Source organism: Nicotiana attenuata, chromosome 4 (assembly GCF_001879085.1).
Source record: "Nicotiana attenuata strain UT chromosome 4, NIATTr2, whole genome shotgun sequence".
Taxonomy (NCBI): Eukaryota; Viridiplantae; Streptophyta; class Magnoliopsida; order Solanales; family Solanaceae; genus Nicotiana; species Nicotiana attenuata.
In genome coordinates, this window is record NC_031992.1 from 9527421 (window position 1) to 9544754 (window position 17334).

The window sequence follows — 17334 nt, forward strand, 5'->3', positions numbered from 1 at the left end:
CCCCCTCCTCTCTCTAAATTATATTATTGTTATTATTTTATAATTGTTGAGTATAATTTTCAAATATTATGCAAAAACCCGAAGAAGAGGAAAATATTAGTATTTGAGTAGAAAATTAATTTTTTTTTAAATATATCGAACGATTTATAGTTATGTTCACTATTTAAGTAACGAAATAATTTATATAAGATAAAATCATAAGTGGTTTTAAAACTTAAATATGAGGATTTTCAACATAGTTTGAATAAGAAAGGTTTGAATAAACAAATTTTTAGTTGATTTTCTTGTTTTTTGGATATGAAACGAATTCTTTTTCCAAAACCACAAGTCCAAAATATTTCTAGTTGATTTTATAGACAAAATTTTATTTGATCAATACAGAATGATCTATAACCAACATTTTTGTTGATATCAAAGTTTTAAATAAAAAATAAAAAAATTAAATGATAATTTTATTTAACGTGAAATATATTTTAAAGAAAAAATGGATCATTATACACATGTAGAAAAATCAGTAATAATCGACATGGTTGTGATATAAATTGCATATAAATTTTGTGTCATGAAAATTAACCTTCTCAAAAAAATTATAATTACAAAGGCATATGACGAAGTCATGGTGATATTGTCCGAGTTAAGTGTAAAATGAACGTGTTTTAGGCATGTCTTTTGTTTTTGTTTATTTTCCTGATTATATTTTAGAAAATTATAGCTCCACTTTCACTCTATTACCTTGTGTATTATTTCCGAATGATTGAGTTGATAGTGTTTTTGAAAAAGATATTTAATGGTATATTTACGTTAATTTATTTAGCAGGTATGGTGGGAACTTTGACTCCCCAAAACTAATAGATATTGATTGGAGTTAATTTGGATATTAAAAAAAACAGCTATCAACTTTTAAAAAGGTGTGAATATATATTTGTACGTATCTTGTTTATGCAATGAGCTAAGATTAAATTTAGTTGTTTTCAAAATAAGGAAAATATTTACATAAGGTGAAACTTAATTAATTTTAAATTTCTAAATATAGGAATTTTTACATAGTTCAAATAAGAAAAAATTTAATAACGAAATTTTAGATGATTTTAAATTCCTAAATATTAGGAACATAATTATTATGTTCAATATAAAATCTAGTTTGAGTGAAAAAAAAAGCGAACAACATTTCACAAGGGTTTTCGTGCTTTTAATATAGTAAGTATAGATAAGTCATGCAGTTTACCTGCGGACCATTCTCTCTCCTTTCCTCCTATGTAAGTATGTAACAAAAAAAGTTAAAAGAATTTTTAAAATTTTTTTTTAAAGGAAAGAGATAGATTATGTTAAATTAAACCACAAGTGTTACAAGTCTCAAATAAAATCCAAATAAAAACTACGTAACATTTTTGGGAGACTCTTGTCAAGTAAATTCATCTTGCATGCCTTAACAAACAAACCCCTTTTGATTTTACCGTCTATTTTTTTAATATACAATTCTTAATTGGTTACACGTTTGATATTTGTATAGTTTAATAGTTTATGACTTTGGCCGTATATTTATTTCCTCTGTCTCAATTTATATATATATTTTTTAGTAACTTCAATTTATAGTTTTTATTTTACCTTTAATGAAAGAATTTATTATACATAAATATGTATAATTTATTTTATATCACAAATTTATAAGTCTTATTTTTTCTAAACTTTGAATTGAGACAAAAGAATTATAAGCATAAAAATATTAGACACATTGGCGGTGTTGTCTTATTGGACTGTGTAAAATTAATTATAGCAGTGGCACATTCGGATATCATTTTAGAAAAGAATATATACTCTTTCAGCCAACTATTATTCAACGTTAAGTTATAAGTCTAGGCGGTTTTAATACTGCAAGTATATTTCCTCCTTTATTTTTCGGTTTTTTTCATTTGTGACCCTGTCCACTGATTAATTTCTTGAGCTGGGTTCAGTTTCTGCTACAATTTATTTTAGGTAAAATTTTCTGGGTTCAGCAAATTTGTGCATTGTTATCGTTTATTTGTGTTTCCCTTTAGATATTTTCTTCTTTTATCTGCCTTTTTTCTAAGCAAGACAGCTAGTTTTTCTCACCGGTCTTTGAATCCTTATCAATTAATGTTCTTTGATGATTGTTGTTAGAATTCAAATACAGAATTTATTTGGGAATCAAGTAAAGATTGGATCTTTGTGGGAAATCTAAAGATTTACTTGAGGGAATGAATGAATTGTTGCAGAAGAGCTAAAAAAATTCAATCTTTGATGAATTGGGGTTTTGATTTGTGACGTGGCAATAAGACTGTGCAAAAGTGGAAACTTGGCAGATTGTCGTATTAAGAAACTGAATATTGTATATGCATAATATTGGCATGAGATGATTTAAATGGAATAACGTGGTCAGTAAGAATTCGTATAGCCGACCTCAACTTATTTGGGACTTAGACATACTTGTTGTTGTTGTTGTTGTTGTTGTAAGAGAAATGAATACTGTGGGGAGGATTGGTAGCTATATAGGTCGAAGCGTACGTACTGTTTCTGGGACCTTAAATCCATTTGGTGGTGCTGTGGATATCATAGTGGTGAAGCAACCAGATGGGAGTTTGAAATCCTCTCCTTGGTATGTTCGATTCGGGAAGTTTCAGGAGGTTTTGAAGGCAAAAGAAAAGGTGGTTAATGTAAGTGTCAATGGCGTGGAAGCGGGTTTTCGAATGAATTTAGATAGTAGAGGGCAAGCATATTTTCTAAGGGAGCTGGACATGATAGATGGAGATTCTTTAACTACTCGAACATCCGAACAGCTAGCAACGTTGAATCTGAAGGAGGGAAAGAATGTAGTTGTATTCACATGCTCGAAACGCCAGGTCATTTGCTAAGACTTCTATTCATTGCTTGTTGCTTCGGTGTTTCAGTCTTTTCTTACTATTGATTAACTATTGCGTGCGTATGCAAATGCTTGCTTATAATTTGTTTGAGATACGTACTTTGCAGGTTGATGCGTGTATATATTTGTGGAGATGGGACACAAATATTGTAGTCTCTGATGTTGATGGAACAATTACTAGGTAAAATTGATTCACTTTTCTGCTATAGATGGCTGGTGCTATTGATTTCTCTATGAGCTTGCTGATGTGTCCAAGACTTGCTATTTTGTTAACTTTGATCACAAAGAATGTAACAATTATCAGCTTTTTTAATTATAAAAAAGTTGATAATTATTACATTCCTTGTGATGAAAGTTGAACAAAATAGTTCAAAAGAGTTGCTAGTTGTGACATTCTTTAGATTCAAAGTTGAAAATAGCAGGTCTTGGACACAACAACAAGCTTGTAGAGAGGACATTTACTGTAGCAACTTTTGATTAGTGCAAATGGAGTGTTAATGGTTATTATTTGTTATCCTTTTTTGTATAACTTCTTCTGTTACATGAACCACATATCCTAATATCAACTTTGTTAAGTACGATTATTTGGCTAAATTGCTTTCTTCGTGTAGTTAACTTTGTGATTCACTTCCACGCACGTATCTTAGAAGCAAGGAGTTGTTCTTAATTGATGCACCATAGCGTGATGCACTTAAAAGTGTTTCAACACAAGTCCAATATCCCTCTTCCTGATTAGATTTTCTTAGTTTGCCCCGGAGATTGAGAGCAGAGTTGATATATAATTATTGTAGAGAAAAGTGGGTCCAAAGTTAGATGTGATGTTGTCATCTTTGTTATTTTTGAGGTTTTATCTTCGTATTTCCGAAAGGGAAAGTTCAAGTTCGAAAGGGAACCTTCAAGATGCAGTTTGGAGTCCAAACTCGGAAACTCCTTCCAAATTTACCGTTGACTTTGTCCCATAAATGTTGCAGAGAGTGGCCATGGTATGGTAATATAACCAGAACTGAATTCCTGTCACGTACTGCACATTAGGTTACTTCTGTCATAAACTATTTCTAAACTCAAGCTGACAATGAACCGATTGTTGTCTAAACTTCAATTCTAGGTTCCTCCTTTGCAGGATTAGTAGATTCTTAGTCCTTCTAAGGCTAGTTAGTATTACAATCTTTGACAAGTACATTGTTGAATATTAATCAATTCCAAGTCTATGAACAGTTGGTACTTATTGTGATACATGGAGAAAGCATATACTTCTATAAGATGCCATCTTGTTCGTCTTCTCTCCCTCTGTGATCTATGCCGGAATTGAAACCTCACATCAATATATCATCTGTTGTTCTTGATCTCTTCCGACCAAAGTATTTGTCATTTCGTGTTTTTCAAGAGTAGTAAATTTTGATCATTTTTAATATTTTGGATTGGAAAAAGATCCAACTTTTAGTATCTTTGTATAGTCTCTAGATCTCTATATAATATTTCAAATGGTACATCTTATCATATGTCTATTATTGCTTCGACTTTCAGTCAGAAGTTAGAGTGGGTGGAAGAGTATCAGTTTAGGATTTAATTAAATCTTTTCTGCACAAAAAATGGCCATATCTGACGTTTGCTATAGTTTTTTTTTGGGACTAGTTTTGTAATCAGTATAGTTTGCAAAACGTACTGAATAGTTGAAGAGAAAATTTCCACTTTGTGAACAAAAATGCTAGACTTCTTTGAGTTTGCGATATATGATAGCAATATAGATGATATTATTTCCTTGTTCCCAACTGATGTGTGATTTCTTCTTTCTCAATTAAACAGATCTGATGTTCTAGGGCAGTTCATGCCTTTGGTGGGAGTGGATTGGTCACAGTCAGGCGTTGCACATCTCTTTTCGGCTATCAAGGTTTTAGACTTAATTCATTTTCTCTTTTCCCTCTTTTGAGGTTTATTCGGATGAGCTGTGATATGGAATGATGCAATTCTCTTCTCCCCTCTTTTGGCAAGTAAATGGTCACAATTCAAGTCTCTAGTTCAAGGATGTTCTCTTTTTTGTTGTGAATTTTGTTACAAATCAAAGTCAAAGCAATTTGAAGAAATGTATGGAACAAAACCCCATGAAGGAGAAGACAGAAACTTTCATTCAATTGGGAGGAAAACCCGATGAAATGAGTCTTCTAGCCAAATAAAGTGTTGAGACTACCTATTTATACATAATACAAAATGAAGGCTATCTTCTACAAAGTGATTATATTTGTAAGAATAAATAGTGCTACTGAAAGAAGTCTTCAAGGTGGGTCAGTCTTGATGTAGTGGGCTGAGTCATGTGTTTGGGCCTTAGTACCACTAACTTGGGCTTCAACATCCCCCCCCTCCCCCCCCCCCCAAGCTGGAATGGGCCACCAGTCCGAGCTTGGAAAGAAAAGCAGTATGGGTAACACGTTAAAATATCATGGTATAGCCAGTTTTCACACTGGTCAATGAAAAATAGTCAGCGTTTATCGAGTCAATGAAAAATAGCCACTATTTTGCTGCAACAGGGACCGGTCCAGTATAATATACGGGAGTTCTGGTGCATTTGTGTACGAACTCCAGCATATTATGCTGGACCGGTATACTTTGCTAACTCCTGTAAAATTTGCGGGAGACTGGAGCACCAGTGCTCCAAACTCCAGTATATTATACTGGACAATTATACTTGCTGGAACTCCCGTAAAATTTGCGGGAGTTCCAGCATAGTTATCCTGGAACTCCCGTAAATTTACGGGAGTTCAAGCATACTTATGCTGGAACTCCCGTAAAATTTGCGGGCGTATTTTTCCGGATTTTGAACAGTGTTTTCGCTCAGATTTAAAGTGGCTAAATTTCGATGACTTTTGAAACTTGACTATTTTTCAACGACCAGTGGTAAATCTGGCTATTTTTGAATTTCTCCCGGGTAACACCTGACAAAACCTTAGTGAAAACATCAACTAATTGAGCAGCAGAAGAAATAGCATGCAAGGGAATAAGTCCAGAAGCAAGCTGCTCACGCACAAAATGGCAATCGATCTCAATATATTTGCTGCGCTCATGAAACACCGGATTTTTAGCAATGTGGATGGTAGAGTGATTATCACAAAGTATTGAAACAGGGGACAAGGAAGATATCCAAACTCACCGAGAAGCCGAACCACCCAAACAATTTCAGCAACAACCTGACACAAGGTCCTATACTCAGCCTCAGCTGAAGAAAGAGCAATAGTAGCCTGTTTCTTGGACTTCCAGGAGATAGGACAACCCCCTAATAACAGTAGATAGCCACATACAGACCTCCGGGATGTGGAACAACTTGCCTAATCGGAATCACAAAACCCAACCAAATCAAAAGTAGTGGAATTGTTAAAGAGCAAACCCAAATGAGAAATGCCCACCAAGTATCTCAACACATGCAGTGTAGCATCAAAATGAGGAACCCTTGGCTGTGACATGAATTGACTGAGATGTTCAACACTAAAAGAGATATCAGGTCTAGTGTGTTGGAGGAAATTAAGCTTACCAATTAACCTCCTATACACAGAAGGATCAGGAAGAAGCTCACCAGAATCAGCAGACAACTTGGAGTGAACATCTAAAGGAGAACTCACAGTACTAACATGTTGACAATTGAATTTTGAAAGTAAGTCTAACAGAAACTTTTGTTGGGTTACAAGCAGACCCTGAGGATGTTTAAGGATCTGAAGACCCAAAAAATAATGTGCTTCACCTAAATCCTTAATCCGGAACTGAGCATCCAAAAAAGACTTCAAAGTAGTGATTTCACTCAAATCATCACCACTTAGAAGGATGTCATCTACATAAATGGCAACAATAGTAATAGAAGTAACAGACAACTTAGTGAACATGGAATAATCATTTTTACTTGGAGTATAACCCTTAGATTGGAGAGTAGTAGAGAGCTTAGCATACCATTGCCTTGATGCTTGTCTAAGTCCATAAAGGGATTTATTGAGCTTGCAAACTAAAGGCACAGAAGAGTCACTAGAAAGAACTTGCAAACCAAGAGGAACTTTCATATACACCTCCTCTTCTAAATTACCATGCAAAAAGGCATTATTGACATCTAGTTGGAAAATAGGCCAATTTTTCTTAACAGCAACACTCAACAGACATTTAATGGTAGTAAGTTTAACGACAGGAGAAAATGTTTTAGTGAAATCCACCCCCTCTTGTTGAGTGTCCCCCCTTATAACCAGCCTAGCTTTGTATCTTTCCACACTCCCATCTGCCCTTTGTTTAATTTTATAGACCCATTTGGAAGAAATTGATTTCTTACCAGGAGGTAAAGGAACAATGGTCCATGTGTTATTGGCCTCTAGTGCCTGAAATTCATTCACCATGGCATTCTGCCAAGCAGGATTGGACACTGTTTGATGATAAAACTGAGGTTCAAGACTGGCAATCCTTAGAAACAGAGACATTAGAGCAAACATAATCCTTAAGGTAAAGTGGGGGATTAGAAGGCCTAGAGGACTTTCTCAAAGGAAGAGAGGAAGAAGAAGGAACTGAAGGGACTGGAGAAGGTGGGGTTAAGGGGACCGAGTTAGAGGAAGAAGAAACAGGAGAGAAAACAGATGGATCAATAGAGGTAGGAGTAGGAGAAAAAAGAGGAGAGGAGGGAAATAAAGAAGGAGGAGGAGAAGAAGAAGAATAAGGAAAGATAGATTCATGAAAAATGACATCTCTGGAAAAGTAAACATTATGTTTAACCAAATTCAACAATTTATAAGCCTTCTTTGTCATGCTATATCCAAGAAACACACATGAAATAGTTCTGGACTTAAATTTGTCCCTATAAGGTTTGGGCACAGCAGCAAAGCATAAACAACCAAAGATCTTTAGATGAGAATATGTAGGTGGGGATCCATACAGTAGTTCAAAAGGAGTTTTATGTTATAACAAGGGGGAAGGAAACCTATTAATCAGGTAAGTGGCAGAAAGAATGCATTCCCCCCAGTATTTGAGTGGTAATTTAGACTGAAAAAGAAGAGATCTAGCAGTTTCTAGCAAGTGTTTATGTTTCCTCTCCACAACCCCATTCTGCTGAGGAGTATGTGGACAAGAAGTCTGGTGGAGAATGCCTTGTGCTGAAAAAAATGAAACAACTTCAGTACTTGAACCTAGTTCAAAAGCATTATCAGATCTAAGTGTTTGAATGGAGGAGTGAAATTGGTTCTGAACCACAAAAATGAAGGATTTCAAAAGAGTAAAAGCATTTGATTTGGTGGAGAGTAAATGAGTCCAAGTGGCTCTGGAAAAATCATCCACAATGGTCAAAAAGTATCTAAAACCATTATAAGTTTTATTGTGGTATGGACCCCATAAATCCACATGAACAAGTTGAAAAGGAGCATCAGTTTTAATAGAGCTATCAGGAAAAGAAAGTCTTTGCTGCCTAGCCATGGGACAAACATCACAGATAAAAGGCTGTTTCTTGGAAAATTTATCCTTAATGTGAGCAATTGACTTCATTTTATGAAAAGGCATGTGACCAAGCCTCAAATGCCAAGCCATATCAAAATCAAAGGCAGAATCAAGAGAATGTACAGAACAATGTTTTAAAAGGCGGGGGCGTGAGGCGAGACGTTTTACCTCTGACGAGGCGAGGCGTAAGCCCTGAGACATGGGGCGTAAGTCCCACGGATCTTTAAATTTTACTAATTTCAAGAATTTTAAGATAGTATAAAATAAAAAATAATTATAAAAATTATATTAAAATCACAAAATTATAAAAAATTATCTATTTAAAATATTGATAAATTATAATTCAACCATGAATAATACGAAAAGTATGACATATATCATGATATGCAGATTAGCTGCAACGTCGTTACAACTAAAACAATTCACCATACAATACCATGATAAGTAATTATTTGTAAATAGTTAATAGCTGATACTAAGCTATTAAATTAATAAGTATTGTATCACGTAAGCATAAAAAAAAAATATTTAGAAAATAATTATAAAACAATAGTGGACTATTATATTATAAAGACATAACAAAAGTTAATAAATAAATATTTTTTAAATGAAAGATTTATTTAAAATTTACTATCATAGCAGTCTTAGTGGATAACGTGCAATAATTTTTATTTTAATTATGACATAAAATACTCTCAACTTAATGATTTATGATTAAGAAAAAAGTAATTTTGAATAGTCAACGATTTATTAAGAAAATTTGTGCATTTACAAGGTTAGTTACACTCAATTGCATAAAATTCTATTAGGCGAGTCCATTGCGCTGGGCGTGACCGGGGCGTAAGCTCTGACGGCCGAGGCATAAGCCTCACGGAATTAAGCCTCACACATAAGCCCATGGGCGTTTTACGAGTGCTCCGCCCTGGGGCGAGTCCCATTTTGCCTTTTAAAACAGAGGACAGAATTGGAAACAGTTTTATTGACTTCAATGGTATTTACAATGTTATCATGACAAACTTTAGATGGCAAACAAGCAGAATTGGCAGAAATATCATCGCTGACTGAATGAGCAAAAACAGAAGGTAATGTTGAAGGGAAAGCCTCAGGCTGGAAGAGATACAACCCATTGGAGATTTTACCAAGAACCAGTGGCCTCTTCAGTGAAAGGCCCTGTAAGATACAATCATAAGCAGAAAAAAGAGCTTTACAACTTAGTTGCAACAAAAGTTGATGCGACGATATCAAATTGTACTGAAAAGAAGGTACAAGCAGAACATTTTGCAAGAGTAGGTTAGTTGTCAAACGAAGAGAGCCTGAACAAGTTACTTTAACTCTATAACCATTGGGAAGTATGACTAAGTAAGGAACAACAAGAGGTTTTATATCAATTAGAAGAGATTTCTGAGGAGTCATATGATTAGTCGCTCCTGAATCTATTATCCAAGGATTACCAACTACTCTAGAAAGATTGCAGGCAAAAACACGACAAGTTCTGGTATCAACATGAGGAAGCAAACATGCAAAGTTGGCAGATGCAGGAATAGTGGTGTCCGGAGAGACCTTAGACTGGTGGAACAAGCTCAGCAAATGTTCGTACTGCTTCTTTGTGAAACCATGGCTTTTGGAATCAGATTGTTCAAAACGATTATCAGAGGAAAAAGTATCTGGTTGTCCAAGATCATGACCCGCACTGTTAGATTCTGCATAGGCAGCAGATTTTCTAAATTTGCTAGGTTGGGGAGCACCAGGGTAACCATGCAATTTGTAACATTTTTCGATACTATGTCCCGGTTTCTTACAGTATTTGCACATGCAGATTTTCTAAATTTGCTAGGTTGGGGAGCACCAGGGTAACCATGCAATTTGTAACATTTTTCGATACTATGTCCCGGTTTCTTACAGTATTTGCACACCACAATAGCTCTCTTGGAGTCGAAATTGACTTTCTGAGGGTATGACTTATGCACACCAGCAGTAGAGGAACCAACTAAAGGCTTCTGAACTCCAGTGAAGAATGAGGTAGATTCAGAGGAGAAGGAAGGAAGTGCGGATTGAGCCTCACACCGACTCTCATCATTTAACAACATGGAATATGCAGTGTCAATATCGGGCAAAGGTTTGATTGCCAGATTATTTCTCCTAATCGTGGTATATGTGTCGTTAAGGCCCATTAGAAACTGATGAAGTTTTTGATCCTCCTCTATTTTCTGGAAAGCCTCCTTGCATCCACACACACAATCAGGATAAGTAATCGAATATGCTAATTCGTCCCATAGCTTCTTAATCCTAGAAAAATAACTAGCAATGTTAGAATTTCCTTGAGAAATTGAAGACAGGGCCTTGCGTATCTGATGAACTTTAGATCCATCGGGCTGCCCATATCGCTTCTCTATATCCGTCCACAACTTGGAGGCTGATTCTGTATACATAACACTCCCTGATCTCAGCTTCCAAACTATTCAGAATCCAAGCATTTACCATATCGTTACAACGACACCAAGCTTCAAACAATGGCGAAGTTGAACTAGGCTTAGTGATAGTCCCATTGATTATCCCTAGCTTATTTTTGCAGGACAAACCAATCAACATTTCTCTTCTCCAGCTGCCATATCCCATCCCGTTAAATCTATCAGCCACAATAACTGTCCCAGGATTGTCGGTGGGATAGAGGTACAACGGATGAGAGGGTTCAACAGAGGTCGAGCTAGAAACCGTAGCAGGAGTAGAAGTAGCAGTAGAAGTAGACGTAGTCTCCGGTGGTGCCATGATACGGTTCTAAAAAAAACTAGGGTTTCGAATTGAAGGAGGAGATAGAACTTCACAAAAAACCAGAATTAAACCAAGTAAAAACAAATGGATTTGAATGTAATACCAACTTTCTTCACTGAATCGAATAATCACAAGGAGAAAACACCTTCAATGGCGTCAATTTTGATGAACATCGCCGTTGAAGCCGGAACTGTCGAAATCACCGCCGAGCAGTAAAACTCAAAAATTGACCTTGAAGGTTAGCACCGGACTGAAGTCGGAGCTCCGATCTACCCAAAACCGGGCTCTGATACCATGTTACAAATCAAAGTCAAAGCAATTTGAAGAAATGTATGGAACAAAACCCATGAAGGAGAAGACAGAAACTTTTATTCAACTGGAAGGAAAACCCGATTAAATTGAGTCTTCTAGCCAAATAAAGTGTTGAGACTACCTATTTATACATAATACAAAATGAAGGCTATCTTCTACAAAGTGATTATATTTACAAGAATAAATAGTGCTACTGAAAGAAGTCTTCAAGGTGGGTCAGTCTTGATGTAGTGGGTTGAGTCATATGTTTGGGCCGTTGTACCAAGAACTTGGGCTTCAACATGTTTTCCCTTTTTAAAGGTTTGCTATGGGTCGAAATGTTTCTGCATTTCTTCTATGTAATTATATGTTTTAGTTTTTGTCTGATAGTAGAATAAGAATGGATGATGTTGTCTTGTTGCAGGAGAACGGCTATCAATTGCTTTTCCAAAGTGCACGTGCTATTTCACAGGCCTATCTCACTAGACAATTCTTGTTTAATCTTATGCAGGTATGAAAATAAGTTTATCTCAAGTAATCACACTTCTCTTTTTGCTCCTAGTCAATTAATTTGATTTTTTTTGTATTTGTGATAATTGCAGGATGGAAAGGGATTACCTGAAGGACCTGTTCTTACATCGCCTGATGGACTTTTTCGTTCTTTATTTCGAGAAGGTTACTGGCTATCCCTTTCTTTATTTCGTGAAGTGTTTTCTCTTTGTATTTTTCGTTGCTCCAAATTATGCATCCCATTCAGTTGCTAATATTCTGTTTGTCCATATTCTTATGAATCATGATTAGTAGAATAAAACAAGATTATCTATTAACATATGGGTAGACTAAAACCTGATATGAACCGTGCCTGGCAAATCCTTTTTTTTTTTTTTTGGTAGATAATTTATATATATATCACATTGTGCTTTGTATCCTTTTATGAATATCAATTGGGGAACGAGGGAAAACGATGAAGGAGAAGTAAGCTGTTATCGGTGCTAACTCTGCATTGAAAAGGATGGATCGTTGCCTCAAAACTGTATTAACAGCAATATGCATTTAGAATGCAAGATACATTATTGGTTCAGTGGACTGGTTGTTTCATGCTTTTGTGTATGAGCTTAAATGGTGAAATGTGTTACTTCCTTCTGCGACTAATTAGTAGTATGATATTAAACTCTCCTGGAAGAAGTGCTTCAAATTTTGCTCATAATATGATTGAGAGGTGCATCTACCTTTTACCTTTTGCAGTGGTTACAAGATCTCCCCATGAATTCAAAATTACTTGCTTACAGGTCAGTTTCTTTATTCATTTACTCTTTTTTTTTCCTAATAGTATTTTTAGCTTTTAAGCAAAGAAGTTATGCATGTCTGTAAAAGCCGTGAGGCTGGCGAGGCTCTGGGACCATTGCTTTAACCTAGTGATGAGCTGCATCTGGTAGAGTGATGATTTTGTCATTTAATGGAATAAAGATGACTTACATCCATGTTGTCTAATCATTGCTTTTCTGCTATCTTAAGGGAGTTATGCCTTGTGATGTAAACAACCTGACTCAGAGAATAAGTGGATATTTGGTGCTTTATAGTTTAACTGCTCAAAACTCCCTGTTTAATACACGCAGAAGTCTCAAATGTTCCAAATTTTGCAAGTGGACGTTTGATAATTTGGACATAGAAAAATACCATTTTTAACTGATCTTACTCCTGCTTAAGGTGGATGAGAAGTTGTGTTGTTTGGTGTGCCACACTCAAAATATGGCTGTGTAGGAACATCAAGATGTAACTAATGAAATAAATAATCGCAAGATGGATATGGATATAATGGCTAATAAGAGAAAGCTCGAAACTATAACTCAGAGTGGAATACGTCTTTTATAATAAATTCAACAATGGTTTTTGTTTTGGTGTTTTTTTTGTTCCTATTTATCATGGGTTTGCTCTTGGAATTACGGGCAATTGTAGAAGTTTTAGTGGCTAAGTTCAGCACTTCATCTTAGGTCATCTAGCTTTGGCAACATATGCAGATAATTAACTTTTAACTTTTGAAATTTGCAGGATGTCAAGGCATTGTTCCCTTCTGATAGGAATCCCTTTTATGCTGGTTTTGGAAACAGAGACACCGACAAGGTCAGCTACCTCAAGGTTGGAATACCTGAAGGAAAAATCTTCACCATTGATCCAAAGGTATGTAGAATCAACGAAGGAACTTTGGCAAGTAACTTTCTTAGAGTTTTTGATGGCATGTCTATAATGCACAGGGTCAAATTGTTATGAACCACCACATAGATACAAAGTCATACACCTTCATACATGGTTGCGTCGATGACATGTTTCCACCCTTGTCCTCACGCGAGCAGGTTGGATTTCTTTGCTTTTCTTGTTCTGAATAAATAATAATTGGCTATTTGGCACATGATAGAGTAAAGAGAAGTCTGTGATTTCTTGTGCTCCACTGTTTATCGTTTTCCAAAGTGATGTAGGGCGTTGAAGTTAGCTATCTTGAAGTGGAGCATTAGATCCACTTTCACCATTATGTTCATTTTGACGATTGACTATTTTTTCTATTTAGTCAGCCTGTTTGTTTTATTTGGGGACTTTAAACTCCATCTACATGACACCTAGAAATTAAATATTCAAATGTTGACAATAAAATTAACTACTAAAAAATTAGTAGGTTTTGAAGGAACTAGTCTTATCCCCGTCTTAATGTTCATGCCATGTTTGGGATGTACGGCGTAGACAACCCAAAGCGTAAAGTATGAGCAGGAAAGTCTCACCGTCGCAGTATTATCCTCCATGACACTTTAGGCTCCCTTGATCATTTCAGGGTATTTAGAGCTTCATGTCTCAGTTTTGTCTTTTCAAAACAATTTTACGTCGTGCTATGGAGTCTTGGAAATACTAGATTTTGCTGGTCCGAAATTTGATTTTATAATACATATCGAGTTTTTTCTTGAAACCTCAAATTATCTTACAGTGGCCAAAAAATTGTTCGCTTTTCTAGGAGGATTTTAATTCATGGAATTATTGGAAGCTTCCGTCTCCTATCCGAGATTAAGCCAGTCCATCCACTTATTTTTTGAGATTCCGGGATGGCACTCCCACGGCTATGAAGAGATTCATATAAATTTTTATTCAAATATTAACTTGGAAGCAACTTGCCCTTGTTTCTGAGAAAAAGTGATGGATTCGTGAGAAACTACTAATTCATATGTGCACCTTACAACTAAGGCTGACCAAAGACAGCCTCACTATAGCTGTATATTGCACATGGAAGTTTATTAGTATGCTGTTGTATTACACAACCATTCTTCAAAAGGAAGGAAGTATATTACTTAATTTTCTGATATTCTACACATCAATTTTCAATAGTAGGGTTGATGAGAATGTGTAGATTTTGGTCATTTATAGAATCTTTTGTTAATGAACAGATTTGTTATAGACAAAGTGTTATTACAAAGAGGAGGTATTTTCGCCCTTGATGGGTAAATGACTGGAGAGTGTGATGCTACTGATGCATTTGTCGTTGCGAATGACACATATACTGGAATAATGGAGATCTGCATTTCAAGAAAATTCTGTCTATCTGGTGTTTGTATAACTGGTTTTGTCAAGAAATGTCCACTTTAAGAGCGAAAGGAGGGTTCGTTTTATCAAATGATCAAGATATTAGATTGTTTGAATAAGATTTTTCCCCTTTTACTCATGAAGAGCCCCTTTGTCAATCTGTATACTATTATTTCATGTATAGTTTTATTTGGTCACAGATAGACAGGTGATCCGCCTTGTCTCCTCCTTTCGTCATAAGGCTTGGTCTGACTTTGAGAGAAAAAAAAAATCATGTGTTTAGGTTCCTTACTAAGTAGAATTCCTGAACTTTGGCTATTTGAATGCTTCTTCAAAAGCTTTTAGCATTTTTCAGCTTTAGGCTACGTATTAAATGTGAAGTACAATATAAAGGAGTTATCCATAGAAATGTGAGGGAGTAAGAGAAAGTGAAATAGAAAATAAACAAAGTCTGGAATTGTTAGGTGGTTGTTCTAATTTTCTTACCATATTTGGTTTTCCTATCTTATGAAGGAAAAGACTACATATGTGGGTTTTTCTTTTCTTAGACGGAAATTATAGATCTTTTTTATTTGGCTAGTCCCTTTTCTTGGGGGAAAAAGTTTGGATTTCAATAAATAGAGGATTCTTCCTTTTGTAGCATCCACAATATGTAGCCATATGGGGTTTGAGAGTCTTGTTTAGGGGGAGAATTTCGGGACAAGTGTTAGCCTGCCATTTGTGTTTGCCTCTTCGTAAGGTTATTCTCTCGATATTTTGTAAACTCTTTTATATAGTGGATTGCTTGTTGAGGTTTATAAGCTAAAAATGCTTAAAAGAGGGTGAATGGAAAATGGAGGAAAAATGAAATATTTGAGATTCATTTGAGATTCCCTCCTTGACTTGTTAGTAAACTGTATTTATAAAATAATTTTGGAGAAGATAAAATAACGTATAAATAGAAATGTAAACAAACAGAATTTAATCCGAGTCCACTGAATTCATAATGTTTCCTTAGGGAATTTAATCCCCTCTTAGTACCTAAGGTTGTGGATTATTTTCTCCTAGGATGGAACGAATTACACACTGGTGTAGCGGTACTTCAAACCCCAGTGTTGCAGCGAACACAGAGATCGGTAGCAAATCACATTTACTGATGCTTTCTTTGTAGTTAAAATAATGCAGAAGAAAGGAGGAGAACTCAGAAATTTGTATGGAAAATATGAGAGAATGGACTGCTATTTATAGCCAATATGTTGAACTCAGATTGAAGAGGTGCATCTCTTCAGAAGGGCTGTTTACGTAAAACGGCCATAGCGTAAATGACTATTTACGCAACAATAAACCGGGAATTCTTAACGAGGAGGAAACTTAATTTTTCGTTACAAAAACGGAAAACGCTTACTATTCCGTTGGATTTAATATTAATTTTTTGTTTACAAAAAACGGATATTTAATAATATTACGTTAATATTTACTATTAACAAATAAATTTGGTCCAAAAAATTTATCAATCAATTGTCCAAATCCAAATTCGAAGCCGAGCAACGAAGACGGCGCGAGGATTGCCTTTTTCTTAACACTTTAAGAGCTAAAAGAAGAGCAATTGTATGTATACCCATAAAAAACCTTTTCCTCTTCCAATATGGGACAATGTCCTATTGTCAAGGAGGGAATCTCAAATGAATCTCAAATATTTTATTCTCCCTCCATTTCTCATCCACCACCTTTTAAGCCTATTTTAGCTTAAAAACTTCAACATTGCTCATCTTCCCCGTGGATGTAGGCCAATTGACTGAATTACGTTAAATGTTTGTGTCTCTTTTGGTATATTTCTCTTTTGTTATCTAATTTATCATCGTTCAAGATTAGCTTTATTAGCTTTCGCATGACACCTGATTATTTCGATTATAACAGGAATATATATACACAAGTAGACTCAAAATGTGATATTAAAACTAGTAAACAGTAAACACCAACTCACGGAGACATTTTATTTTTTTAACAATAGATACTTGTTACTAGTAAACAGTAAACACCAACTCACTGAGAGGTTTTATTTTAACAATAGATACTTGTTACTAGTTTAGCTTTTGACACACAAAGACCACTTCAAAACACAATCCTAATACCCAAGTGCTTCTGCGCAAACTGCACAAGGTTGTTGATTTCATCCTCATCAATGCACCCATTGCCTTATGATGAAATTACTCGCATTTTATAAAAATATATCACTAACAAGCTTCACTTTTACGCAAATTATTAGAAATGACAGCCTAACTTTCACTTCTTATGGAATAAATTCGAACTAAAAGTGTATCAAAGGAATATAATGCTCTCAAGCCGTTAAGAGTGATTGTAAAATCAACATTACCTGTGTATAAGAAAAGTATAGTAATTTTACACAACCT

The 17334-nt window shown here is 35.3% G+C and overlaps 1 protein-coding gene across 2 annotated transcripts; it reads left to right on the top strand.

Annotated features, from left to right (window-relative positions):
* Window positions 1810-15145, top strand: LOC109224964 (phosphatidate phosphatase PAH2-like). 2 transcript variants are annotated; one of them, XM_019389544.1, is made up of 10 exons: window positions 1810-1974; window positions 2140-2858; window positions 2986-3059; window positions 4682-4766; window positions 11808-11894; window positions 11986-12058; window positions 12629-12672; window positions 13433-13561; window positions 13636-13734; window positions 14382-14746. In XM_019389544.1, the coding sequence occupies exons 2-10, from the start codon at window positions 2478-2480 to the stop codon at window positions 14433-14435; spliced, it is 1026 nt and encodes a 341-aa protein (XP_019245089.1). In that variant the 5' UTR covers window positions 1810-1974; window positions 2140-2477; the 3' UTR covers window positions 14436-14746. The 2 variants fall into 2 exon arrangements, with proteins under 2 accessions (XP_019245089.1, XP_019245090.1); XM_019389545.1 differs by lacking the exon at window positions 14382-14746 and adding an exon at window positions 14809-15145 and having other exon boundaries at window positions 1811-1974.

Excerpts from the sequence above, each read along its gene's own strand:
- LOC109224964 (XM_019389544.1), top strand. The coding sequence starts at position 2,478 with ATGAATACTGTGGGGAGGATTGGTAGCTATATAGGTCGAAGCGTACGT. Across the intron at positions 2,859-2,985 it reads TCACATGCTCGAAACGCCAG|GTTGATGCGTGTATATATTT; the intron begins GTCATTTGCTAA and ends CGTACTTTGCAG. Across the intron at positions 13,735-14,381 it reads CCTTGTCCTCACGCGAGCAG|GAGGATTTTAATTCATGGAA; the intron begins GTTGGATTTCTT and ends TCGCTTTTCTAG.